The sequence below is a fragment of the Rattus rattus genome, chromosome 5 (genome assembly GCF_011064425.1).
Source record: "Rattus rattus isolate New Zealand chromosome 5, Rrattus_CSIRO_v1, whole genome shotgun sequence".
NCBI classification, from domain to species: Eukaryota; Metazoa; Chordata; class Mammalia; order Rodentia; family Muridae; genus Rattus; species Rattus rattus.
Genome location: NC_046158.1, coordinates 81,255,305 through 81,282,090, shown reverse-complemented (window position 1 = coordinate 81,282,090; position 26,786 = coordinate 81,255,305). Strand labels below are relative to the sequence as shown.

The 26,786-nt window shown below is 47.2% G+C and overlaps 1 protein-coding gene across 2 annotated transcripts; it reads right to left on the bottom strand.

The window, feature by feature from the left end:
• Positions 1 to 140: 140 nt before the first annotated feature.
• On the bottom strand, positions 141 to 26,236 carry Elf5 (E74 like ETS transcription factor 5). Of its 2 annotated transcripts, none has more exons than XM_032902244.1 (7): positions 26,149 to 26,236; positions 19,770 to 19,894; positions 11,368 to 11,604; positions 8,191 to 8,241; positions 2,331 to 2,393; positions 776 to 971; positions 141 to 324 (listed from the first exon to the last, which is right to left on the bottom strand). In XM_032902244.1, exons 2-7 carry the CDS (start codon positions 19,888 to 19,890, stop codon positions 228 to 230), a joined length of 765 nt encoding a protein of 254 aa, XP_032758135.1. In that variant the 5' UTR covers positions 19,891 to 19,894; positions 26,149 to 26,236; the 3' UTR covers positions 141 to 227. The 2 variants fall into 2 exon arrangements, with proteins under 2 accessions (XP_032758135.1, XP_032758136.1); XM_032902245.1 differs by having other exon boundaries at positions 11,368 to 11,601.
• Positions 26,237 to 26,786: the final 550 nt, after the last annotated feature.

Genomic DNA, 26,786 nt, shown 5'->3' with positions numbered 1-26,786 from the left:
GGCTGATGCCATCACCCCAATAGACAACAACTGAATTCAAATGTAAGCTGAGACACGCAGAAATTTTATCAGTGTGTTTGTAGGTTTTGAAGAGGAGGAGGGGGAGGAGGGAAAGGAGGAGGAGAGGGGGGGAGGGGGGAGGAGGAGGAAGACTTTCAAATGTCTGGTTTGGTCTGATTGTTTCAAACAACAGCAATCCATGAAGTGAGCCTGGTGTCCGGTGTAGATCATAGTTTCTCTTCCTGCCACCCGTGCGCATTTTTTCCAAATTTGTACACTAACCGCCGGTCAACCCGCTCCAAAATTCCCGTTTTATAGTAGTATCTGTGAAAGCAAGCAAAAGAAAGGAATCCAGGGAAGGTTCGCAACACAGGAAAACAACAGCGTATAAACACTCCTTGCCCACTCAGGTGACAGCTTGGGCTTTGGCTCCCCTGGTATTTTCACACCCTGTTATCAACTTACACTTAAACCCTTCCCAGACACTTTAAATACCGCACCTCTCCACAGTCAGTTCAGCAAGTGTTTGTGTGTCTGTGCAAACGGTGGCTAGGGTTCAGGGTGATCCCCCCAGGGAATGATGCCAAGGCCCGAAAGGATGGAGGGTCACTTTACAACCCATAATCCCACCTGAAACTAAGACGAGGTTTAGCTCACAACCCTTTCATATAAAGTGGGGGAGGGGGAAGCTGGGAAATGAGTGCAGTTTTCTCTGGCCAGCTATTTTATATAACTTGTCTTTGCAGGTTCATGGCACCTGACGCTGCTCGCTTACCTCAGGGCTCGGCTCAACTTTTCGTACGTCATCCTGTCGTTTTTCTTCCTTTGTCCCCACATCTTTGCCAGGGCCTCTGACTTAACCACTCGGAAGATGCCCTGCTCTCTGTCTTCCCACTCCAAGATGCCACAGTTTTCTTCAGGAGACAGAAGCAAGTCTCTGACAAACTCCCACAGGTGAGAACTTTGGAGGCCTTTGAGGAAGAAGCAGAATAAAGTTAGCTTTCACTTACACTGTCTTTTTGTTTTGTTTTGCTTTGTTTTGTTTTTTGTTTTTTTAAAGAGGGACTGTGTCTCCTAGTAGCATCCATCAGAAGCAATACCCATGAAGCTTCACCAACATGATTGCCTGGTCATAAGCTGAACAAAGAAGACACCAATGAACAGGCCAAACTGGATATGGAAAAGCCCATGAGGCCTCGGTCCTACACAAAGAACTACAGGCGACTGAGGAATGATGGGAGTGGGAGAGGTGTCCCTTCCCAGGGAAGAGGATACCAAATGGTTGTCCAGCGCCCAATGGCCAGGCCTGAACACATACATACAAGGAACATTATACAGACTGAACAGGTTATATTTAGGAATATATATATATATGTATATATATATATATATGCACATATATATTCCATGGACTTGAAGAATGGGGAGGACTGTATGGAGAGGAAGAAGGAAAGGGAAGGGAGAAATGATGTCATTGTAACCTTAAAAAAATAAAAAGAAATGAGAAATGCGGAAAGGCCGTGGGGAGGGAAGGATGTATATGCATATACATTATAGGCATATATATCTATGTGTATGTAGATAGAGAGGTAACATTAACCTGTGGGAATGTTGCTGGGCGGGACAACTCTCACTTGGAGTGCTCTGCATGGAGACTTACCAAGCTGGGACACGTCTGTTTTCTGATAAACTACTAGTAAAATCCCCATGCAGAGACCCAGATTTACCCAACTAGCCCCATGGCTTTTCAGGAGCTCACAGCTTGCTGATGGGTGCGTTAAGATGGCTGCCCTGCAGTTCATTTATCACGGGGAGCTGGTATTTTTCTTGTGCCTTTAGGGCATGGATAAGACCCATCTGGGCTATGACTCCCTGGTTTCCTGGATCTGGAAATGCCGGATTCTCTTTCATTGCCATAGGTGGCAAAGGTGTAATAAGGTACCTGTGTTATACCGTGAGCTGACGATCTCGTGGTTTAATGCATGGTAATGGCTAGATTCTGCCCCGGGCAGATCTCTTGGTGCTGCAAAAGGTTCATAGACCTCTCAATTCCCCACATTCCCTTTATTCTCTCCCCCTGGGTACTTCAATGAGAAGGCCACAGGGTGGATCAGGAAAAATAAAACCCTCCTTCAGTAATAGAACACCGTCAGAACATTTTAATTCTTAAAGTTCTGTGTCCAGGTGAAAGCCATGATTTTGATCACATATATGAAAACAATCATGGATACACTTCCACTGCCTCCCTGGGGAAGGGACTGGTCCCACTCAAACACTTAGTTTCAAAGGTGAACCGCTTCGGGGAAGGGAAGTGGTGTCCAGGCCCTTACTTGTTCGGGTGTGACAGTCTTGACTCTTGATGCCACTTGTTTTCAAGCAACCGGAATCAGCATCTGAAATAGAAGGACCCGTGGCAGTGGAGGAGCCTCAAGCTGCACCCCAAAGAATGGACGTTAACCGCCAGCCTTTGTGGCAGGAGGCTCTTTAGGGTGGTTAGGAGATGGAGGGGTGGGATGTGCTCAGTCCTGGGACCTGCCGTAAGTGCATACTGGGCTCCTGCTGGAATACAAGAGAGAAGACACAGGCACAGCCCCTGCTCACGTGACCGGGTGAAACCTGGGTGAAACAGACAAATCACCTGTTGCTTCAAATGTGATTAACACATGACACTGTATGGAGAATGAGCTAAGGAAGTGGCTTCTTTCTGAGGGAGGAGCTCACAGGAGGAGACAGTTCCATTGTGAACCAGTGAGAAGAGGAAGAGAGGGAGAAAGAGGAGGAGAGAGGGAGAGGAGGAGAGAGGGAGGGGGGCTGGAAAGGTGGAGAAGGAAGAGGGGAAGGAGGAGAAAGGAGAAGGAGGAGGAGGAGGAGGAGGAGGAGGAGCAGCAGCAGCAGCAGCAGCAGCAGCAGCAGCAGCAGCAGCAGCAGCGTTTTGGGTGGAGGGGCAGTGACCATGAAGTCCTTTCTATCATAGAGCACCTAGGAAGCTTGCACACCCTGTGGCTGGTGAGGGTGGAAGGAGCTACTGCACCCATGTAAGTTGCAGACAGTGGCAGGCCATGTTTTTGGAGCCTGGGGCGGGGGGTGGTTTGAGATTTTATATTAAAATGAAATCCGAGATTCCCACTCCCTGCCTTCTTTGAGACAGGCTGTTAGATAGCTCACACTGATGCTGAACTCACTGTAGTTTAGGATGACCCTGAACTCGGACCCTCCTGCCTCCCTCCACACTTCACTAAGTGCTGGGAATACAAGCATGTACTGCCTCTTCCGGTTTATGCTGTGCTGGGGCTGGAACCCTAGGCTTCATTCATGCTACACAAACTGCTTACCGAGATACCTTCCTATCTCAGCAACCCACGGTTGGAAGATCCCTCTTGTGATTGTGCGGAGAGCAGATTGGAAGGGACACAGTGAAAACAAAGAGATGAGAACTCATGAATGAAGAGAGAGTTAATTTAATATTAAATTGAATCACATATTATTGTGCTTTAATTGATATTCTGAGATACCCACATGCATTGTCTCAAAGCATATGAATTTTAAAAAGAACTTTAGAACCAGACCTGCCTCACCTTAAATCTTTGTCTATTCTTCCAGCTCTGGGCTCACTTTGCTTGAGTTACATGGGCTCTTGCTCAAGAGGCAGGCACGTTCCACCGTGAGGCATTTGCAGCTGCTCTTTGCCCTTTCCTTGACTGTCTGGGTAGTCACATCTTCATCTCACCTTCCAGGGTGACTTCCTCCCACTATGCAAATTCTAATCACACATACTGCCTTTGGGCCTCAGGATCTCACATTTACTTCCCTGTCTTTATTGCCTTTGAGTGCCTACACATTGCGGTCTGTGTCCACTAGAGGGCAGGATCTGTCTTTACCTATGTATTCCCTCCCAGGCACAAGGCAGATATTAAATAACTGTTATTCTCTGCTCTGCACTACACTCGTCATGCTGACCGTATAGTCTAGGATATGTACTGATGGGACAAAGGGATGGACATGTGACCTTGGGAGGAAAGGGTGTCCTGTGTGATGTGCCACTGGATCCTATCCCTCCCCAAGTGAATGTCTTGCAGTGTCACCAGGATGAAGCCTGTCACATGAAGCTGAGGACCTCACCCAGCCCTCTAGCCTTGTCTCTTTCCACTCCCCTACTTTCCCTCATCCCAGGTTCGTTGGTGTCAGTGGGCTGCGACTTGCCTCTGCCTCAGGACGTTTGCACATTCCTCACTCACCACATCTACTCAGCAGACTCTCATTCCACAGGATCTCTTCAGAAGCCTCCCCTGAGCCCACCTCCTGGGCTAGAGCCCCCTCTCTGAGATCTTAGAGCACCCATGTCCTGTGCTAGAGCCCCCGCCCTGTGCCTTGAGGTCCAAAATCACCCATGCGTTTCTTGAATCACAGCGTGTTTCTTCTCCCTTTAAAACCCACCTCACCTTTCCCCCACTAAAGCTTATGCTTCTGGAGCCTTTTAGCAAATGCTCAGTGCTTACTAGAGGCCTCATACTCTGCATCGTAGTCCCTTAGCAACTGTGGACAATGCTAACATTATTGTCATTTTGTTAGGGAGGAGTTTGAAACCCAGAGAGGTTAAGAATTTTGTGAAGCTGGACTTGAGTACGGTGTTTCCATCCCGGAGCTGACACCCACCACCAGGTCCTGTCCTTCTCGGGGGTGTTTGGTAGGCACCGAGTGAGCACGTACCTCAAATGGTCTGAACAGTGATCACTGGCTTTTTTGTGCCGTGTGTCTGTCCCTATCTCTAGACTTCCCCATTGTGTCACTGAATCTTTTGTGGGGGTGAGGGTGGGAAGCAAGCGGAGCCGTGAGAACAAACAAAGATGAGTTGCTGACCATGAGCAGATAAGAAGTCTTCTCTGGACTACAAGGAGAGCCAGGGGAGGGGCAAGCTTTTCATTTCCGTGGTCCCTTGAGCTCCACATGGAGTTGACTTGGTGTGATGGGGGCGGGGCACAGAGCAGAGGGATTACACAAGAGACATAAAGATTGTCCATCTGGTCAGGTTTCTCTGTTCCTACTGTTCCAGGTCAGGTGACTTTGAAGTCCCTCATGGGTTGAGAAGGTTCCAAATTTCTCTCTCTCTCTCTCTCCCTCCCTCTCCCTCTCCTCTCTCCCTTCCCCCCCTCCCTCCCCTCCCCCTCTCTAATCTAATGGTTGAGGTAGAGGCTAGGCAGAGGAGATGAAGCCATTACTGCCTATCTCCAGGCAGACGCCTGATCAAACCCTTCGCTAAGATGAGCTGTTGGGTCGTTGCAGTACCCTGAAGGAGCTCTGCACGTCTGCAAACACCAGCCTCATAACAACCGTACCCAAGCAGCTGGGGTACCTGGTGTGGCGTGAGGGGAGGCATATTCCTACTGCTGTCTCTGAGGTTTGGACAGGCCTGGTTGTCCTTGATACTGGAAACTTAAATTTTTAAGTTTATTATCGTGAGATTATAACCAGGTGTCCTCTAGAAGCTAGGATGGAGCTCTGGTGACAGGGTTTCAAAATCAAGCTCGTTGCTGCTCATCACACTGTCAGTCCATTCAAAAATCCCAGCCCCGCACTAGCACGCCACAGAGAGACTCCAAGGCTCAAGGGCAGCAGTCACCAGCCAAGAACTCAAACCATAAGCTCTGTCCTTGGGTACAGTGTGGTCTCTACTGACATTTCAGGGAGGGAGGGGACGGGTGGAGAGAGAAGGAAAAAAATCAAGGGCTGAACTGTTTCTGCTTGGCCAGTTTTGATGGCTTCATGGCTTTCTGGGTTTTTGGTAGGAACTAAGTTGAAGATCCCCCATTATAGATTACTATCAAGCTAGATTCAGAGCTAGACAAGTCCTAGGAACCTTGGATCTCCACTGAGTGGGGAGAAGAAGAAATAGAAGGGCCCAGGGGTAGCGATGCATGTGTGCATGCGTGTGTGTATGTCCACATCAGTCCCAGGTCTGTGTTTATTCTAAAGTTGCTGCTCCCCAGTTTTCTTCAGATGCAGATGGAAATGGGGAGTACATGTGAGCTCATATATCCAGAATTCCCTGCTCTATACCTGGCACAGAGCTAAGTGCTTTAAAAACATAATGATAGCTATCAATTTTTATCAAAGCCTCCAGGATGGGGTCCTGTTCTCTTTGACTACGCTGTGGTCTCAGGTTGGCACATCAGCATTGGAAGGCAGTCTCTGGTTTCATTTTCCAGGATATCTGGGACCATGCAACATTGCCTGGGTCATAGACTCTGTGGCCGTATGGTCTGTGTTTTCTAGGACAGGCTTACTGTATAAGCTATCAAATTGCTGACTTCTTACTGCCTTGTGCCCATCAAGTTCTATATTAGAGTTTCTGTTTGGGGAAACATGGTCCCAAGGGCTGCAGGAAAGCCTGAGCCAGGCCTCAGGAGGTGTCCTGGATGTGGAATCAGAGCTGGGGGCCTGCTGTTTGGGTGGTCTTAACCTTAAGTCTAGGCTCAGTCTAGAAGTTGAGCCTATTTGGGTCGGGGCACATGGATCAGAGCCTCGAGCAGCAGCTATCGGAGGAAAGGTTATCTCCGTGAGTTCTAAACACTCTTACCCAAAGCCTTCCCCCACCACCCTCACTTTTAGAAGCTTCTATTCACTTCTGCACCATTACTGGTTTGGGCCACCAGCATCAGCACCCTAGGTTCCCAGCTAGACACAACAGTCTAAGAAATCTTCAAATCTGGTTGTGACTTTACCCTTCCAACACTTACAACCCTTCAGTAGCTTCCCAGCATGCTCGGCATGAAACCCAAACTCCACTACTTGTGAGTCTGCCCTTGTCCAGCTCTCAGACACAGACTCATTCTCCACTGATAATGGCCCACAGGACTTTTCATGATGGGAGATGCCAGCAATCCAATATGGCAGCCACTGGCCAGCTGTGACTGTGCATTTAAAACATGACTAATGTTCTTGAGGATCTGAATTTTAACATTATTTAATCTTATGTATGGCCCACATGGCTAGTGGCTATTGCTTTGGAAAACTCAATGACACTCAGGACCATATGGACCCTGCATTTGTCTTTGTTTCCCTGAACCTTTTCTTCCTTCTTTCTGGTAAGACCAGTTAGGATCCTTGGGGCTGGATGGAAGGGAACCATTTTACAACTGAAGTGGGCTATTTCTGCACTATTGTCCCCAAACCAAAAGACAAAAATTACAAAACCTCCATTAATCAGAAGTCCAAGAACCTGAATCCTCGGTTGACTGAGAGTTTAGGAAAAGGGGGGAAACCCCTCCCCCCCCAGAAAATCAAACCTGGGCTAGCCAGTTGGCTCTGAAGGTAAAGTGTACCTGCTGTGCAAGCTCAAGGAGCTGAGTTTGACCCCTGCAACCCTCAGTGGAAGGAGGAGCTGCCTCCTAAAAGTTATTCTCTGACCTCAATGTTTGCACTGTGGCATGTGCTGGTAGGCAGCCCACAGTCCGGTGGATGGGCCCACACCCCTGCACTCATATTGGTAGCACTAGCTGGAATCATGCATTATATGCATTATAAGATCATGTTTTATAGATAAGAAAAGACATGAAACTGGGAGGGGACATGGAGTATGGTGGTGGATGTGATAAAAATACATCACACACATGTATGGAATTCTCAAAGAACATAATTTAAAAAAAAAAAAAAAAAAAAACAGAAGCTCCACAGTTCCTTTCTCCTGCCTCCATCTCCAGACATGAAATGGGACTAATTGTTAGGCTTGTGGGCCATTTGAGACCCCCTACTCCACCATCCTTTAATTATCAATGGTTTATCAATGGGCTCAGATCATTCTGAAATATCAGCAACTAGAAGGCCTCTGATGGCTGGAAGTCATTGGTGCCAAGGCTAATGGGCTCTGGCTTTGCTGCATCCTCACTGTGGGCACCTACAAGGCCCTTTACCAGGTACAAAGCCACTGCTTCTTAACCCCACCCCAACCCTGAAGGGGCCTGATATTTTATAGACAGGGAAAGTCTTGAGGAGGACAGGGGCTCCATGGACATGAATTATTGTCCCACGGACCCCCTTTCCCCATCACACTCTTTTAACCCATTTCTCTCTACTCTTTCTCTTGGCTTGCTTTTGGTTCTTCAACCTTCTAGTGTGGTTGTTAAATCAGGATCAAGCCCAAGTGGCCAGTAATAGCCTGGGCACAGTGTTGGGCAGTTTGAATGTCATACTTACAATCTTTGATGGCGGTCTTAGTCTCTTCAGCATCGTTGAAAAAGGAATAACCTGGGGAAAAATGGGAAAGAAAGATTCACAAACTATTCCATGCAATCCTGGGGTCTGGCCAGACCAGGAGAGGAGATTTTGGAGGAAGGGAAGTGACTCTCCCCTCTGAGGTTTGTTTTCTTTCCAGAGAGAAACTTGGACACCATCTGGCCTTTATTAAGCCACCCTGAAGCCAAATATAACAGCATCATACTTTTTCAAAGGTTACCTAAGAAGAACAACGGGTGCCAGGGATTGCAGAAGGCTCCATAGATCTGCTGACTGAACTTGAGAGAGTGAATATTGCCTAGGAGCCAAGAAATCTGGGCTCTGAACTGAGCTGGACTGCTGTGGTCTGCATGGTTTTGCCAGTCACTGTCTCTCCGGATCATTGGTCAGTCTTAGTGGAGTATGAGCTTTAATACCCACTCAACTCCCTTCTGGCCCTGGGCCTGTGGTTTCTGACTGTAATCCTTGGAGATCAGAATGCCTGTGATGTGATAGCCAACGAGAAGAGAGGGATAAGAAGCTCAAAGGGCAAGAGCTCTGCTTGAATGCTCAGTTCTTTGGAAGACCGAGTTGGTACCTTACTCGGTAGAATGCTGAGCTGGGCTGGAGTTGAGATCATATTTCCAGGTCAGGTCAGTAGATGATCTGTTTCTTAACTTGCTGTCCAACATGAAGACTACTATCTCTTTACTAACACAGTCGGAACACTCTGGCCAAAGGGCCAAGTACAACAGGGTAGGGACTGATGAAAGATACTTCTTGTCCTACCCTATAGAAGCCATTCTGTGACCCCAGTCTTTCCCCTGACCTTTCCTTCCCATGACCAGTGCCTCCACGCTTCTAGACCTTTAAATCTTTCTACAGCTACCAATTCAGATGATTCAGATGGGCTCTGTAGGCCCTTCTAAAACCTCCCCTGGTTGAAGTGTCCTTGTTCTCTATCCTGTTCTGGCAGAGCCCCAGACTATGAGGTACACAAGGCATAAGCTGGATAGTTACCCAATATATATTTTTTCAAATGGAGAAACCTCAGAATGAAGGACAGCTCTACTGGTGATAACTCTAGGATAAATGGTGAGCCCAGTGTGTCCTGGGCAAACTGCTGGAGTGTAAACTCTGGTCACGATGCATATGTACGCAGACTGAGGAACACTGAGGGAGAACTTCAGAATGGAGCAGGTTGGTAGAGTGATACTTTTCAGACGTAAAGAGTGACTTAAAGTCCCATTGTTGGAGTTGGTGTGGCACTCAGGGATTCCTTATTGGTCAGATATTATATAGTGTCACATGCCTTTAAACCCAGGACCTAGGAGGCAGAGGTAGGCAGATCTCTGTTAGTCCTAGGACAGCCAGAGCTACAGAGTCAGATCTTGTCTCAAAAATACCAAAGTGTGTGTGTGTGTGTGTGTGTGTGTGTGTGTGTGTAGGACAGAAGAGGACTTTGGATCTCCTGGAGCTGGATTCAACCCCATGTGGGTGCTGCTGAGAGTCAAATTCAGGTCCTTCAGAAGAGCAACATGTCCTCTTAACGGTAGAACATCTCTAAAGCCAGTTTTGAGCTTAAATTATCTGGGAAAGGAGGAGACCATTGTGGAAGCCCTTAGCCCAGGAGTCACTTGGGACTTGAGACAAACTTGGTTAATTTGGTGTTTGGCCACGGTAGCAATGTAGCAATGCAACCTCGACTTCTTCTGAGGTGGAATAAGACCCACTCCATGACCCTGGAAGTTTTAGCAAGATTGTCCTCTCGGGAGATTTTTATTTTTAAAGATAGAGTCTTACTCTATCTTGTCACCTTGCTGGCCTAAAACTTACTATACAGATCTGGCTGGCCTTGAATTCACAGAAACCTGTCTGCCTCTGTTTCTTAAGTGTTGGACTGAAAGCTGTGTACAACCATACCTGCCTCTTGGGGAGTTTTAAGTGGAGTTCCAGGCTCCTTTTCCCAGACTGGCTGTGACCTACTCAGCCTTATCCCGATTCAGGGAGTGCACACGCTAAGCACAGACAGCTTCTGGCCCAAGGCTGCCACCCTCTGCTTTCTTGTCCTTAGTCCTTCATGATGGGAGAAACAAACGGAAGGGGTAGATGCCCAGAGCTGGAAGGTGCTCTGGGGTTTCTTTGCCCCAATGGGAATCTCTTCTTTGCACACAGCGTCCTTGTAAAGCAGGGACCGGCAGTCAGTTTGGTTTTCCAGTGGCAGGGAACATCCTGTTTTCTCTGTCTCCCAAGAGAAACTGACTTTTCCGAAAGTTCTTTTGTAAAGAAGCATAGATGTGTCTACTTTGGTTTTGTTTGTTTGTTTGTTTTGTTTTGTTTTTGCCTCTTGGTTATATTAATGACAATAGCTGCTACTTGGTGTACTTATATGTTGTGCCAGGTAATCATTCACCAAATCCTTCAAAGTCCAGGGAGGGTCACCAATCCTCCCAGCTGACATAGCTACTGGGGATTTGGACAGGGGGCGCTTCTGGCAGAAAGAATCCTATGGCTTCTGTATATAAGGGCCCAGACTGTATCAGTAACACGGTGGGTCCTTCTGATTTCCAAGTTTTCACTTTGCCCCGACTGCCTGGGAAACAGGCCTGTGTGCTGAGCAAAGGCACGAAGCCTCGTTTACCAGCTGCTTTATCACAGGGACACAGCTTACTAGTTTGAGAAAGCAGCGCATGCTCATGGCGACCACGCTACTAGCGCCACCTTCTGGCCCTTGGATCCTTGACCGGAAGGAATGTACTAAGAATGGCAGTTTATGGACTCCGCTGGAAATAGGAAGAGAAAAGGTCTATTTCATTGTCTTCCTTTCTGCTTAGTCAGATGAAGCAGAACGCATTTCCCCCCCTCACCTTTCAAGGTTTAATTAGTTTGAACATCCGTATTTGAGGCTTTCAGCGTAGACTTCCTTATGTGTGCTTTGAGTTTTACTTTTCTTTTAAAAAAACCTACCCAACTTGCTTTCTTGGTTCTTGCTTTTCTTTTGGCTAAACTCTCAACACTGGATCGGTAGAATCTCTGGCTACGGAGAGGTTTTGACTGAGCACTGATACCAACTGATTATGACAGTCAGGGTAAGGGAAGCGCCTATGGGGTATTGGGTCCCAATCCCAGGACCTCCTCCTGAGGCTTGTTAATACTGACCTTGTGAGCGAATGTTCTGGAGGATGAAGTACAGGTACTCCCCACAGATGCCGGCTGCCTCAATGAACTCCTCCTGCGTCATGCTGCACAGCTGCAGACCGCTGATGTTGAAGTGACAGAAGGAGATGCAGTTGGCGTCGAGCTTGTACTGGTCACAGCAGAACTGGAGCCATTCCCAGACATGGCGCTTGGTCCAGTATTCAGGGTGCACTGATGTCCAGTAGGAATCACAGGCTGCTTCAAAGCACAGAGAAGTAAAGGATTACTAAGGGCTCCCCCAAAGAATACTCCAGTTATGTTAGCCTCTTTGTTCCCTATTCAGAAAGGGCTCTGGGTCTGTCATGCACCGACAAGGATCCAGCTTACCTTCTCTGCAGAGACCACCAGGGAGATGGGATTCTATGAATGACTGTTGGGGCCAGAAAGAGTATTGGCAGGTGGGAAATTACTAAATCTCTTTCTGGTGCTTACTATGATGGGTACACTAGAGAAAGAAAGCAAAAAGATTCTCCACCTAACATGATACCAAGAATAAAAACTCAGGAGTTCTGAAGGCCTTGGTTCAAACCCTGGTTTAGCCACCTGTCTTTTGGGTAAGGCTCACAGATATTTAGGCCTCTGATTCCAAAGCTGTTAAAATGGGAATGATATGTTTGACCTACAGGGCTGTTATAGAGTTGGAGTTAATGTAAGGAGACCGGTGTCTAGGAAATCACCAATCAATTCAAAAGTTATTAGATGTCTTCTTTGTGTTAGACTCTATCTGAAACCGAGTGTGTACTAATGGACAGGCGCTATAATGGCTACCTATTGTGCATAGCCTCCGGTCATCTTTTATAAGGGTCTTGGTCTGGTTAGATATCGCTCATAGTGTGGCAGAGCATGGACTACCATAACAGCTAAAGGAAGTCATGGGGGAGTTAGCTGTACTGATATGATTGTGTTCCTGGTGGTGTTTTAAGTTCTATCCTTTCCTGTGCTCAGACTACCTACTCCTTCAAAGGACTCAGTTGTAGGTGCTGTCCTGTCTTGTAGACTGGGAGGTCCAGTTGCACCTTGTCCACGTGTTCAACAGCCTTGTCTCAATGTTTCAAGCAGAAATAGATAGAATAGCAGGCATAAGAATAGATGTGCGCACCTGTGTGTGTGTGTGTGTGTGTGTGTGTGTGTGTGTGTGTGTGTGTTTTACCTGGCACTTGGTCAGATTCTTTGGCGATCGCTGACAGCTACCTATGCAGCCTAGACAAACACTTTACCAGTGAACCGTATCCCCAGCTCCAATGTAAATAATTTTTGTAGCCACCACCGAATCTAAGTACTCACTTATCAATCCATTAGGCCCCCATCCATCCATCCATCCATCCATCCATCCATCCATCCATCCACCAACCTGTTTGTCCATCCATCCAATAAATAAGAGCATCACTTTCTCTCTTCATGAGATGGAGAAGTCTATAGCACCCATATCACAGACTCGTTCTACAGGTTAAACGAGCTCACATATGCTTTAACGATATTATTGATGTTACTGCTATCCACCTACGCTGTGTGATGCTACAAATCACCTGGGAAGAATTCATGGTGGATAGCCATATTTGGCCTTTGTCCCCTGATAGACGAGGAACTCAGGGATTATCGGAGGAGAATCATTTCCCTCAGATCCCTCTGTCAGCAAAGGTGGGATGTGAACTGCGATCTGAATGCTTCATTCCTCTCATCTCATTGAGCTCATCCTTGGAGGATCAGCACAGAAAAGAAATGGCATCTGAAGAGAGAGGTGGGCAGAGAGCAAAAGAGAATGGGGGTGGGGCAAGTCAACAGAGCTAGGCTGAGGTCACTGGCTCAGGCTGTGGAGATTACAGAGCGTGACCTCCTTAGGACAAACCACAGCCACTGGCTTTATTGCTATTGCCACCCCCTGCCTCTGTGCCTAGATGAGCTATGCTGCTCCTGAACCCAGCTATGAGACAGCTGTGCTCCACTGGGGAATACCTCTTGTAGCCTTTGAGGCGTCACGCCCTGATTGGCATTCTTCGGTTTGCTGGATTCTTCCCGTGTCCTACCTCATAGGTGTGACAGGGTTATTTCATAAAGATAGAAATAGTGTCCCTCTAAACCTCAGAATCCTCCTAGAAATCTTTTTTCCCACTGGTGAGTCTCTTGGTACCCAAATCCTAGACTTCTTTTATTTTAAAAAAATTTACCATTTTTTTCCCCTGCTGGGGTTGGAACTGAGCCCAGGACCTCACACGTGTTGCAAAAATTTTTTATCACCAGCCCTTTAACCAGAATTTTGCATTCACATGCACAGAAGAACCTGCATTGTCAGGCTGGTGAGTGCTGGTGTTATAGCCTCTGCCTGATGGTTGAAAACATGGAGGGAATGGTTTGACCCAACTACCCTTTCTATGATTCCCCCATTGCTGGCTGGAGCTGGCTGATCAGGCTTTTGGCTGGTTCCTGGCAGAGAGCAGGGTCTCCTGAGAAAACAGACCCTTCCTGAGTTCTGTCTGTGCTTTTTCATCTACTGATTGCTGGCTTGAGTAAACCTAAGAGGTCTTTAGACGTTCCTGGTATTCTGATGGGAGCTGTTTATGATCCTTGACATTCTTTGGCTGCTGGTCCTGCGCTGGGGCCTGACTGAGATGGCTATCGGTGCACTGCTGTGTAGCACACAGCACGTTTATCTCCATGGAAAGGTTTTTCTGTGTCTCTGTTCCTTTCCTCTCTCCTGTTCTATGGCACGGTTATTTTGTTTGGAAGGAAGACTACATTGTTTCTTCCCCTTAAGGATCTAGAGAAGTGGTAGGTGAGAGGTCAGTTCTGACACCAGGAAGGTGTTGCTGGCCTAGTGCCCTGCTCTCTGGCTCCTTGGTGGAATTCACTTACAGAGCAGGCTTTGTAGGCAACGGGCTCAGCTACACAGTGGCTGGTTTTCCTGTTAGCAAAAGCCTTTCTCACAGTCTCCAGAGCTGAGAGGAAATGGCTGTTTTCAGTGATGCAGAGGCAGGACTAGGGGAGCCAGAATCCGCAGGGACTGGGTGGGGGAGTGTTTCTGTGGTCTCAGCTATAGGGTGAGGGAAAAGGTGTCAGTGGCACCACAGGGGAAGGGAGGGGTCCTGCCCCAGGGCCTCTATTATCTGCTCCTGTGTCACTCCCTGCTCTCTGCCTGAAGGTACTTTCTTTCCCCATTCCTCTGACCCTTGAGTTCCTCCTGTTCTCCCTGAACCACAGCAGCTCACACTCTCTCAAAGAATCTTCCCCTCCGGTGCCCTTCTAAGAAGGTTCCAGAAGGATTCACAGCACCCTCCTCCCCAGGTGTCAAACTCTGGTCTCCCTGAATCAGGAGTGCTAAAAGAGCTCCTTCCCATCCCCCCTTCTTAGCCCACCAGTCCTCAGTAAGTGTTACCAGATCACCAGTGATTATGATCTTTACCTCAAGGTAAGGAAACAGGTTCTGGGAGGTTACACGGTTCCTCTCCAGGGTCACAGTGGTCATTAGTAAGGTCGTTAGACACCATGTGGACATCTTGCATCATGCCACATTTCCTGGTCTTGGAGAACCAAGTGGGGTGCACATATCAAAAATAAGATTTGGATGGAGGCAGGTAGATTGATACATATCCATGTTCATCTATTGTCTGTCTGTCTGTCTGTCTGTCTGTCTGTCTATAACTTAGGTCTGGAAAATCAGAAAGAAGATGGAGAGGTGAAGGTACCAATGCCTGTGCTTCCAGCAAACGACATGAAAAAAAAAAACCTTCGAGTATTTGGAAGGAAGGGGCATAGTCAAGGGACTAGTTATATAAGATTATATTCTCTTACTGGGTCCTATTGTCTGGAAAGGTACAGCGTTTTCCTTGTCTTGTCTCTCATTTACAAAGCACACTGAACTTTTGGGAGAGGCTTGCTGTAAGGCCTGTTTGCCCAGGGTCCTAGATGAGGCCAGCCAGCATCCTATGTCCGGAGAGTTTGACGCAGAATCCAGAGGCCACTATTAAGCAGCAGGCCTTGCCAGCTCCTTTGAAGTCTGAAGTGGGTCAGGGCACTTGAGGGTCAGCTCTGCCTTGGGAAGAAAAACTGAGGAGCTAGAGGAGTTCTCATTGATTCTGGGGGAGCCCTCACAAATGACGCTATCAAGTCGGATGTATTTAAGTTCTTTGGACTGATGTCCTTCAGGGCCCTCAGAATAGGGAGGTGATACCCGAGCCGGAAGTAGCTCCAGGTAGGGACACCAGGATTAGAAAGTTCATACCATACTGGACAGGAGCTGCCCAGCTCTCTGTGTTCATTCTCAGGTTAAGGAACAACCAGAATAAAGAAGATTCAGGACTGGGAAAGGGAGAGACAGACAGACAGTTGGCTTTAGAGGAAGCCCAAGTTAGACAACTTGGGACCATAATTAGCATGATTTATTAGCATAGGGAGTTGGGAAAGTTTTTCGCCCAGGGCAACATCGTCGAGAGGTGGTGAGTGACGCGCGTAGTGTAGGGTACCATCGCTTGCAGCTTTGGCACAGAAAAGAAGGGCTTTATGGGGGAAGTCCTGTGGTGATAAATGGCTTCCAGGTTTCCTCTCGTGGCTGGGCTGGCCCCATCCTATAACCTCTCTTGGCTTCTTGTCCTAACCTTGGAATGACATAGACCATGAGCAGTGTAAGAAACTGGATTGAGAAAAGAGGAAGACTGGCTAGGGGTCTTCAAAGTGTCTTGGAGAGTTAGGGAGAGGCTAAGAGAGCCAGGCCCTGAGTTGTGATGGCCATGGCTGCTCCTTAGGCCTCAGTGGGCAGACAGAGCAGAGGTCAGGAGTGATTTCTCTGGGACACAACTTCTGCTACGGGACTCTGCTTAGGTCTTTGAATGATTTGTGTTTGTCCTCCAGTTTAGATTTAGGAATTCTTAGGCCCATACCCATGGATGTGCTCTTGAGTTTCTGTGCCCAGCACACGAATCTTTCTTAGAAAAGCCCAGGTGTGATTTAAATGCTTTCCCCTTTGATTTTTAGTACTTAGGATGGCTTGGCCCTATTCTTTTAAAAAGCTCTCCTTGCAGTAAAATCTCACATTGAGTAATCACAGCTGTTATGTTTCCTCTTCCTTTTCTCTTTCTTTTCTTTTTCTTTCTCTTTTTCCTTTCTTTTCTTTTATCTGTCTGTCTGTCTGTCTGTCTATCTATCTATCTATCTAGAGACAGGGTCTCACTATATTTCTGGCTGTCCTGACCTTACTCTGTAGGCCATCTTGGTTTCGAACTCACAGAGATCAACCTGGTTTTGCCTCACTGGCATTGGGATTAAAGGTGTTTACCACCACACCTGGTCCAACAGCTGTTGTACTTCCTGAGTTCTCTTGTGTACCAGTCACCCTGCTAAATAAACGCTGTGCTCTTTCCTGCTCTTTCAACACGTTTGACAAGATCCTCCATCATGGCACCAATGGAAGCCTCACGAGACAACCTTTCTAAAGTCACACAGTAGGTAAGGGACTGTGATACAGTCGCACAGTGGCTAGACTCAGGTGATACAGGTGTTGCCTACAGCTGAACCTTAATAACAGCTAGGCAGAATGAAAATGGAGGAATATGGCCGATGGTGGGGGTGCAGAGGGGAGAGCCAGTAGTATCTAGTCTTCTCCACTGCCTCCCAGACTCTATACTAGACTTGAGGGCCCTCTTGGAACTAGTTCCCTATGGCTTCCTCAGTCTAGAAAGCTCTGCTGTGGAAAAAAGCATGAGCAAGATCCTAAAGTGAAGAGGTACCACATGTCGGCCATTTTGAAGGTCAGGGGAGAGGTGTGTGGTGAGGAGGATATCCAGGGTGGAGCTCCAGGAAGTAGAGGTAAGATCAGAACTCTTTAGAAGTTAGTCGAAGTTGGAGGCCAGCCTGGTCTACACAGTGAGCTCCAGTACAGTTAGGGCTATATAGTGAAATCCTACCTCAAAAATCCATGTGTGTGTGTGTGTGTGTGTGTGTGTGTGTGTGTGTGTAATTTCATACTATATTACATATGTGAAGTACAGAATTTCTACTGAATAAATTATCTAACTGACAATTCTTTATTTTGAAAAAGCTGAGGTCAAGGCCAAAGTGAATTAATAAAATTCCAGTGTGTTTTGTAATCTGTGACTCTGCCCTTCCAAGGGCAGTCAGGCAGAGGTCCTGCTTCAAAGAGCAGTGCAGACTCATTTGTGGTGAGTGCACTGAGGGCACAGGCTCAGGCCTTCTCGGCTGAAGTCATTCGCAAAGTTTGAAAACACCTGGGTTTTACTAGGCTGAACATCACATCCACTCTGTCCTGGATGAAACTTGTCTGGAGAGTACCTTACTTCTCCTTCCCTTCCTTTGCCTTTGGTCTCAGTCCCAGATTGGGAGGGTTACTACTGAGGTCGAGGTTGATGACTGGAGAGAGGAAGGCAATGGCTGTTTTCTGCCTCTCTAGGAGTTGTGCGGTGTCCCCGTGAGGCAAGCATCTGACAAGTGCCAGGCACGTGTCCAAATGCCTGATAATATTAACTCTTATTTTACACTCCCAGCTTTCGGGAGTGGATATACTTTGGTGAAGGAAAATGTGTCAAACGGCCTGCTGGATGTCACTGGCTGGTGAGTGGCAATGTCATCACTTGGGCATATACCAACAGGAAGTTCTTATTAGGATAGCTCCCTAGACAAGGTGTGATTCAAGATGGAGATCTATGAGGCAGCAAGGAGACATGATTTAGGGGAAGTGGCCAGGGTATCCTGACTACCCCAGCTCTATTCCTGGTAGAGAATAGTTTTTTAGAAAACTCAGATCCTGTCATTTCTCTGGCTGATGATGTCCTGATTGAGGAAAGAAATGAGGGTATTTTATTTTCGTTGGCCTCATTTCTTGATGGAGATACTTTAGTTTATTAAAACAGTGGTGAGAGAAGTTTATGTTTCTGACGTCTCCTGATGCAGGATTCAGAGACACTGCTGGGGCAGCGACATTGTCTCACCTTTCATTACATTAATAGAAATGCCAAGGCCTCAATCTGTGGAGGGCTGCCCCCCAAGAATCTGAGGGTGTACAGAATTATGTTACAGGGTCAATTCCATTGACAGTGCCTTCTGTTAACAGATTATATTTTTATTGGGGCAAAGCATACCAAATCAAAGACGATTTTAATCTTTTAAAATTGTACACTTCAGTGAGATGACGTACGTTCATACTGTTGGACAAACATTATTAGCACAGCCATTCACTTTTGCACTTTCTTTTACCCTAGCTGCATTTTGTTGGTTCCCGCCTATAGCCTCATCATTTGCCCATCAAAGGGGAGATTGGGGCCTGAGAGGATAAGCTGGGGCAGCCAGTGTCAAAGCTATTTTTCACTTTAAGGTCACATGGAACCATAGCTTAGACTCTTGTTGACTGCAGAAGCTACTGCTCCTGCTGCCAGGACAGCAGGAATGCATCTCCCGACTGCCACCCCAATGTCATCTGGAAATGCAGGCACCGAGAACAGGACAGAACACCCTGAAGCTTTCATTGTCTTCTTTTCAGGTTCATGTTTGAGGGAGCAAGGTGAATTATATCATCTTTCAGAGAACCCAGGTACTTCCTGGGAGGGACCACAGGAGGACTGTGCTATGTGCTCAGATGAGTCAAGTCCAAATGCAGGGATCTATCAGGTACATCCTCGCTTTCAACACTGTGACATGGAATTGTCAGCTGCCAAGTTCACTTCTAGAACTGGGCGATTGACTTACAAAAATATTGCAAATGGCATATCTCATACTGTCTTAGAGTGTGTATGACTTTTGTGCTGGGGCACGTTTATGATTATCCTTCACTGCACATGGACTGCAGACCACGGGTTGGACAAACCTGATAGGTCTTTCAGCTGAGAGTGAGAGATTTAGTGTGTGCATGTGTGTTTGGGAGAGAGAGAGAGAGAGAGAGAGAGAGAGAGAGAGAGAGAGAGAGAGAGAGAGAGAGAGAGGAGTGCTGGTATGTGCAGTCACCCAAACACTTATTAGGCATGGAGGCCTCAGAGGGTTTCTGGGGCAAAGCTCAGCTGGCCTGCCTCTGTAATGAAACTTATATAAAACCTCAAGCTTACTGCTTAGGTACAGAAAACTGAGCTAAGCACTGGGAGGGACAGGGAGAAGAAGAGGGAGAGAAGGGTGGGGAGGAGGTCTTAGGATGGGCAGGGAACCATGTTTATTAAACATTACTTTGAAGCAAGCTGCAGAATTTGCTAGGAAGAGGTAGGAGAGAGGACTCTAAAGCCCTTCTTTCTGCACAAGCCTGTACTTCCTTCTGCCTGGCTTTCCACCAGCATTTGCATTGAATGCTGACATTTCTGGGTTGCCCTAGATCCGTGCATCCAGCCTGATCCCAGCCCTGCTGCTCTTGAATGGGAAGCCCCATATGTACGTACCTGTCTGATGCTCAAAGGCAGGGTAATATTCTTCATTGTTGAACAGATCGGTCCAAGACATCAGGGGGTCACAGAAGGAAGCGTTGGGCAGGAAGGTGCTATGGGTTACAGAGTCCAACATCACCCTGGAATATTAGAGAGGCTGTGAGGACATACGGAGTACAAGCTTCCAGAAGCTTCATGGTGTAGAACTCCTGACTGAATGAGCCTTATCTAAGGGCAGAAGGTAGGAGCTCCCATCAGGTGCTTTACGCAGATGGTATTCTATAGTCCTCACCACATCCTGTCTATTTCCATCACTCCTATGAGAAAACTGAGCCAGAGGAGTTGAGACAGTTGCCCAAGAAACATAACAAGAAAGTTTCAGAGCTGGGATTTGAGGATGGAGACTTGGACTGTACAATCCTGTCTCTTTATTGACATTTTTTCTCTCTGTTCATGCCTGACTTTCCAAACTCTGACATATAATATTTAAAAGTGCTCTTGGGAAAATGAGTCAAGCATTGCCCTATGTGATTCTATCTAGAATGCTAAAGTCGGACAGCTCTGAAAGTTCCTATGTGTTAGCATGTAATTGTGTTTGCCACAATCTTATTTCCCAGCAAAACCAGTCCTGAACTGACGTTGTAAAGCTTTGTGTGCATTAGACATGTGCATATGAACACATACACACATATAACAGCATGTTACAGCTATGGGTAATTTATTAGGAAAATTTGTAGGTACATGTTGGTGAACATTTGCACGACACCCTGCACCAATATTAATATGCCGGAGCAATCTTGAGTCCTCCTGGGAGCTCTGTGTCTGCAGGATGTGTACCCTAGTACATTCCTGACACTGGGGCATTCTGAATGTTCCAGTATACCCTGCTCCAGGTGTGTGAAGAGTCCTCTAGAGCTTTCCCTAGAGCGACCACTCCAATAGGTGCCGGGAAAGGTTTTGTTTTATGGATGAAGGATGGGGGGCTCTGGGAGTCCAGGCAGCAAGTCCAAGACAACCCAGCCGACAGGAGATGGAATTCGAATGGCAGCTCAGTGGATCAGCTTGGAAAGTTCCTGATCCTAACTGCTGCACTTCACTCCCCTGGCACCTTGTGGTGATAGGAGGGGAGCTTAAGCAAAGGTATCTGGCTGAGACTGGACAGAAGGCTGTGTTCTGCCCTGACAACCTCCCCTTCGCTGTGTCCCATACAACCAAACACTACTCCTGTGCTTCATTCTGTATTTCGGCAATTTCGGTGTGTGTGGGGGTCATGTTTGGAAGGTTTTTAATTATTTTTAATCTGTTCACATCATTTTCTTTAATTCTTGAAATAAAGTTAATGAGATAAACTGGTTCAAACCCGGTTCACAGGAAGGACACAGCAGCTCAAAATGATAGCATTGATAAACACCAGGATGAAAACGAGATGCTGTGTCCAGGGATACTGTCAGATAGAACTGGAAGGCACGACAGCTTCTCCATCATTTGGTACAGTGTCCTCTGAACTGCAGTTTTATTTGTTTGTTTGTTTGTTTGTTTACTTATTTATTTATTTACTTACTGCCCGTCACCAAGGTAATTTTACTGAATCCATTTGCTTCTCTAAATACAATGAATTGAAAATTTTAAACAGTCATTTTCTTTTCTGTTTGTTAGTTTTAAAACGAATGTGTCTTTAAATATAAACTTTATATTTAAAGCTTGTCATTATAGATGGAAAGTGAATATTCTTTCAGCATACATAAAAACGCACCACCTAGGGGTTGGGGATTTAGCTCAGCGGTAGAGCGCTTGCCTAGCAAGCGCAAGGCCCTTGGGTTCGGTCCCCAGCTCCGGAAAAAATAAAAACAAAAACAAAACAAAACAAAACAAAAAAAAAAACCCGCACCACCTAACTCGAGTTATCGACAACCCAAAGCCAGCCCAGCCCATAGCTCCTTTCTTTCTTTTTCCTGACTCGAGAAATCTTTTTAGATTTTGAAACACATGTTTACTTAGCGTGCTTGATTTTTGTCTTTTGGCCAGCAAATCATAAAATATTTACTGCCTGGCCCTTTGAGGGATTTGCCAACCTCTGGGCAGAATTACCTCCTGCTTTGCTAGTCCTGGAGCACCAGGGCTGGAGAATGCACTCTGTTATCGATAGGGAAGGAAATGGAGACCCAGGGAATCTGTGTCACTTGCTCAAGGTCACACAGCCGATGCACAGCAGGGTTGAGCTGGAGGGAGGCCCTAAGTTTCCCATGTGATCTGTTAGCTTTTCTGAAGGTACAGCGCCATCCCAGGAATATTTATAGACTGGAACTAGAAGTCACAGGGATCTTTTGAGATGCTCACAAATCTACCCTCACAATCACCACTCGGTGTGCAGAAGAGCTGTTCGCTGGGAATAAAGAAAAACTAGAGCTCCTGTTCTTACTCTTGGATATCCTTCCTGTGGGAACACACAGACTCCTGTATGTTCCCCAGGTACCAATTAGGAAGCCCTTTCCTTGATGCCCTGACAGGGTTAATGGGCCCAGCAGTTATCATAGCCATAGATCTCACTTGGGAGCCTATCAATCAGATGTCAAGGTTTCCAGGGTTTGGGCCCTCATTTTCCCATGGAATGGCCAGCTTTTTGTCTTGAGTCTGTATCTAGGGTGTGGATGTCGGGGAGGGTTAAGACTGTGCATGGTGCTTATTCTAAACTCGACATCTGAAAAGTCTTCTAAGTGTGAGCAGAGGACGGAAAGAGTCTCACGCCTTTTGGGCTGGACGCTAAGAAGACCACTGACGTCGCCTTCACAGCATATGGAGAAAGGAGAGGTGGCCCCAGTGGAAGAGAACAGAACACAGTCTCCAGGTCTTCAAAGACTACGGGGCACCCTCCGAAGATTAACCCTGACCTTGACTTTGCCCTTCCTCATCTATGCCTAACATAGGGAAGACATTTAGTATTTAACAAAAGCTTATTTGGTAAAATTGAACTGGATCTTATCAGTAGGGTGTTCCCCTCCTCTAAGGATTCTAACCCCCTCCCCGCCTCCACCTAGCGCACCCTCTTGATGTGTAATCTCTTCAGCACTGCACACAACGATGGATCTGGTTCACTGCGACGATTCCGTTTATGGCAAATTATACCCATTAGGGCATAGAGGGCTCTCTCCCGCATTTACCATGCTGTTTTCCTTCCAGTTATTTCTTGCTTTTTTGTGGAGGGGGGGGCGTCTTTTATGAGAACAGCGAACATTTCTTTCTTTCGTTTTTGCTTTGCTATTGTAGTGAGAGGAGGCATTATTAAGTCTAAGCTCACCACAAAGGGCCAGGCTACTTAGCCAGCATGCACTAGGTGTGCACGTCCAGGAATAAAGACGGCTTTGTGTTCAGCAGTCCCTTCTCTCCAGGCCTCGGAAGGTGCTTGTAGTAAGTGAGCATTTTGATTGTTTTTCTTTTTTTCTTTCTTTTTAAATGTAGGTGGATAATCAGTGTGGTGCCCTCTTCTCAGTGAAGGTTCTGGACCAGCAATACGCAAAGACCAGGTCTGGGTTTGCATAGCCGTTCTCAATGGGTATGGCTGTGACAGAAGGCGCTGGTGTGTGTGTGTGTGTGTGTGTGTGTGTGTGTGTGTGTGTGTGATAATGAGAACGAGGCAGAAAAGAACTGGGCTAGGGAGGCCCAGCGTTGCACAGGACTAAAAGGGGGATACTAGAAGGTTCCTGGGCCTGCTAGTCTAGCCATCCTCTGGCTCGTCATTATGGAAAGAGCCCTGAACTTTGAGAAATGATCCCGCCTCTTACATCTCTCTAGATCTCAGTTCTTCACACACGACAGGAAAACACCGAGAGATGGACTCAAGGTCAGCCCCGGCTCTGTGACTTTCTGCAGCTTCTCAACCGATCAGCCAAATGCTTCCAAACCCGACACGTGTACACACGTGCGAACACATTGACACCATTTGCACTCTGGCTAGGTGAAGTCGCCGAATACTCCAAACACAACCAGTACCACCTCGGATTAAACCTGGAGCCCCAGAAACCGTCTGGTCCCCTCCTCCTCCTTCCCTCTCATGCTCCTCTGGACAATCGAGCCAGGTTCCTTACACTCCCATGCCCTGGCTTTCAATAGACCAACAACAGACGGAAGCAGTTTCCCCCAGATCAATTACCATCCTGGCTGTCTCATGAGGAAGGCATGATCGGTACGAAAGAGATTGGTGTGATCACCCTAAGGTGGTGGAATCAAATGAGCTCTCTTTTACTGGTGAGAAGGCTGATTATAGGCACCTTGGGAGTGAGTCAGAGCAGGCCTGGAACTGAGAGCCTCCAGCAACTTTCTATCTCCTTTCAGAGCAGCCTCACACACCACGTGTACACGTAGGGTCCACCCAGCCAAAAAGCCAGGCCCATGGGCTTTTGTCCCACTTACAAACCAATGGCAAAAATAATGGCTATAGTGGGGCGAAGGTGCAAACTACCCAGCCTTGGCCAATTTGTCAGAGGGGGAAAATTCCTCCTTGACCCTAGCCGAGATCGTCAAGGTCATTTTGGGCATGTGGCCAAATATCTACCCAATTAAGCATCTACACGTTGGCCATTTCTCCTCTTTGCTTTCCACTTCTTTTCTCCCCTCCCCTTCTCTGGTGCACGGACTTACAGTGTAGATCAGGCTAGCCTCAAACTGGAGGCAAGCTTCATGTTTCTGTCTCCTGAATGTCGGTTTATGGCGTTGGCTATTTCTCTGTCAAAACATCTTTGAACAAGGCCAAACTAGAGCAAAATAAGGAAAGGGAGACAGCGGAAAAACCTTCCACAATTCTACCATCTAGGCAGTGAGATCGAGTTGAGAAATGCCTTTTCTTTTCTAACACGCCATGACACCCAGATGTCCACTGCGTCCAGAGCCTTATGGACAGGGAGTGTTAACTTCCCAACCTTCGGGGCTCTTTAAGAAGGGCGGCGGCAGAGGGCTCAATGAGGATATTTCAACACTTGCAGCAAAGTAAGGCTTGTGGGCTGGGTACTTGAGTATTTGTTCTGAAAGCAGCCACCACATTGTGGGAACCAACTCACCGATGCCTTATTGAGTAATTCTTCATTTTTCTTTAGCTTATTTAGGACTTCATTTGTTTGTTTTTTAGCTATTTTTTTTCTTAAACCTCACAGAAGGAAGCTGTGGGCTTCAATGTGAAGATTACAAGTTTTAGGTTAAAGACCTGAGGAATGAATATTGTTTGTGGTACTCACAAAGCAAGCAAAGAGAGGGCACAGTTCCTAACTGCCCAGCCTGCTGCAACCTCTGACTTTCTTGCAGGCATGCTAAAAGTTTTGATTTTTTTTCCCTCCATCCTGGTCTGCTATTCTGTAACCATCTCCGATAACCTCATCCTTAAAATGGACATTTTAACACACTCCGAGCGTCTCGAGGATTTAATAAAACCAGTGAGTATAGGTCGAGTAGCTAAAGAGTCTCGTTCTGAAGACTTTTGGCAATCAGTCCGTAAAAGCTGCGGTCCCAAATACCTTGAATCATAGAAAGACCCTTGCCGAGAGTACAAAGGCAGAATTAAACTTTTCGTGTGAATGAGCAAGCAACAGTTTGGGTCTGAGTCTTTGGGCTACAACACAAAGCCATCTCCATAAATTACCAGGCCTTCTAGTGCCTGGGTTGTCCCATCTGTAAAATGGAGACGAACTACATAATGATCTAGGACCCCTTTCTGTCTGAAAGTCTAGTACCTTTTCGCAGATGCGGGAGAGCGTGTGTTTCCAGTTGCTGCCAGTAGGGGGCGAATGCGCACAATTCCCCCCCTCACCTCCCCGCACGCACACGCTGATAAGGTTTGAGAATACAGTGGAAAAAAACCCTAGCCACTTCTTTTCTGGCTAAGCATTCTGTCTCAAGGGGTTGTGAGAGGGCCAAATGAGATTCCTTTAAACTATTTTGTACAACCTCCTTAAAAAAATGCCTCAAACTGCAAGAATACCATTCTCGGTATCAAGAGGGGCAACTTGTCCCCCAAAGATCTGAGAGGTGAGGTCAGGGTTTGGGGAAGTGGTGGGTTTTTCTTGAGCTGGCTATCCGTACAGAATCCGGTTCCCTCCTAAAGGCAGCTGAAGGATGGGCAGAGATTTAAGCGCCTGTACACATTCTCTCAGCTGCCTTTGGTTTCGTGGAACCAAGGGGAAGTGGGGGCCGGCGAAGAGGTGGGTGGCCACCTTCCCCCGAGGAGACAAAAATCTCTCCGGCAAGCAGTCGAGCCTGAGTCAAACACCCCCGGAGGAGGAGGCACTCTGACTGCCTCACGGAGGGGCTGCTGTGGGAGCTGGAGACACTCAGTCCCAGGCCCCAGCTGAGTCTCTGAGCCCCGACACCCCTTCCAATTCATTCAAAAGAGCAAAGAAAAGCTGCTTACGTGAAGACAAGTGGTGGCTAGGTCCAGACAGAAGGCTTTCAAGGCAAGAGAAGGCAGGCGCGCTCCCAGCACCAGCGGACGGTAGAAATAAAGGCACCTGTAGCCTTGTGATATAAGTGACACCTACAGACAGGTCCGTTTGGTTTTTCAGGTTTACGCACAGCCCCTTTGATGACGGTGACATACGGTGTGACACGGCTCCTCGGGGGTGGGGGGTGGTTTTCACATGCAAAAACTTTACCTTTCTCCTGCTTTTGTGCCCAGCTCCCACCACCCACCGAGGGGACCCAGGAAACAAGCTGAGAATTCTTGCCCCCGGGAGATAAGTGCAGGGCTGGCTGGAGCATTCTCCTTGGAGCAAGCTGGAGGGAAATTCAGGCCCGGTGTCTGTTTATTGCAGCTTTGCCTGGGCTGGACAAGTCCTGAACCTCTGTGTGTAGTGTCATCCCCTTTCTGTGTGAAAGAAGAGTCGTGCCAAGTAGTGGTAAAGAAGAAAGATGCTTCAGGGATCAAATTCTGAGCCCATCATTTTCTGGCTGTGTTACTGTGAATAAGTTAATGAGCATATCCGGGATTCATCAGATTAATGCAATAGTGGAAACTGTCCTTGGGCTGCTGGGAAGGCACACTTGGGAATG

What these genes read in the sequence shown, in the direction of transcription:
- Elf5 (XM_032902244.1), bottom strand. Translation starts at nt 19,890, where the DNA reads ATGTTGGACTCTGTAACCCATAGCACCTTCCTGCCCAACGCTTCCTTC. An exon ending in CCAGAACATTCGCTCACAAG is followed by an intron (nt 8,242 to 11,367) that starts GTCAGTATTAAC and finishes ATTTTTCCCCAG; the next exon opens with GTTATTCCTTTTTCAACGAT. An exon ending in AAGTTGAGCCGAGCCCTGAG is followed by an intron (nt 325 to 775) that starts GTAAGCGAGCAG and finishes TTGCTTTCACAG; the next exon opens with ATACTACTATAAAACGGGAA.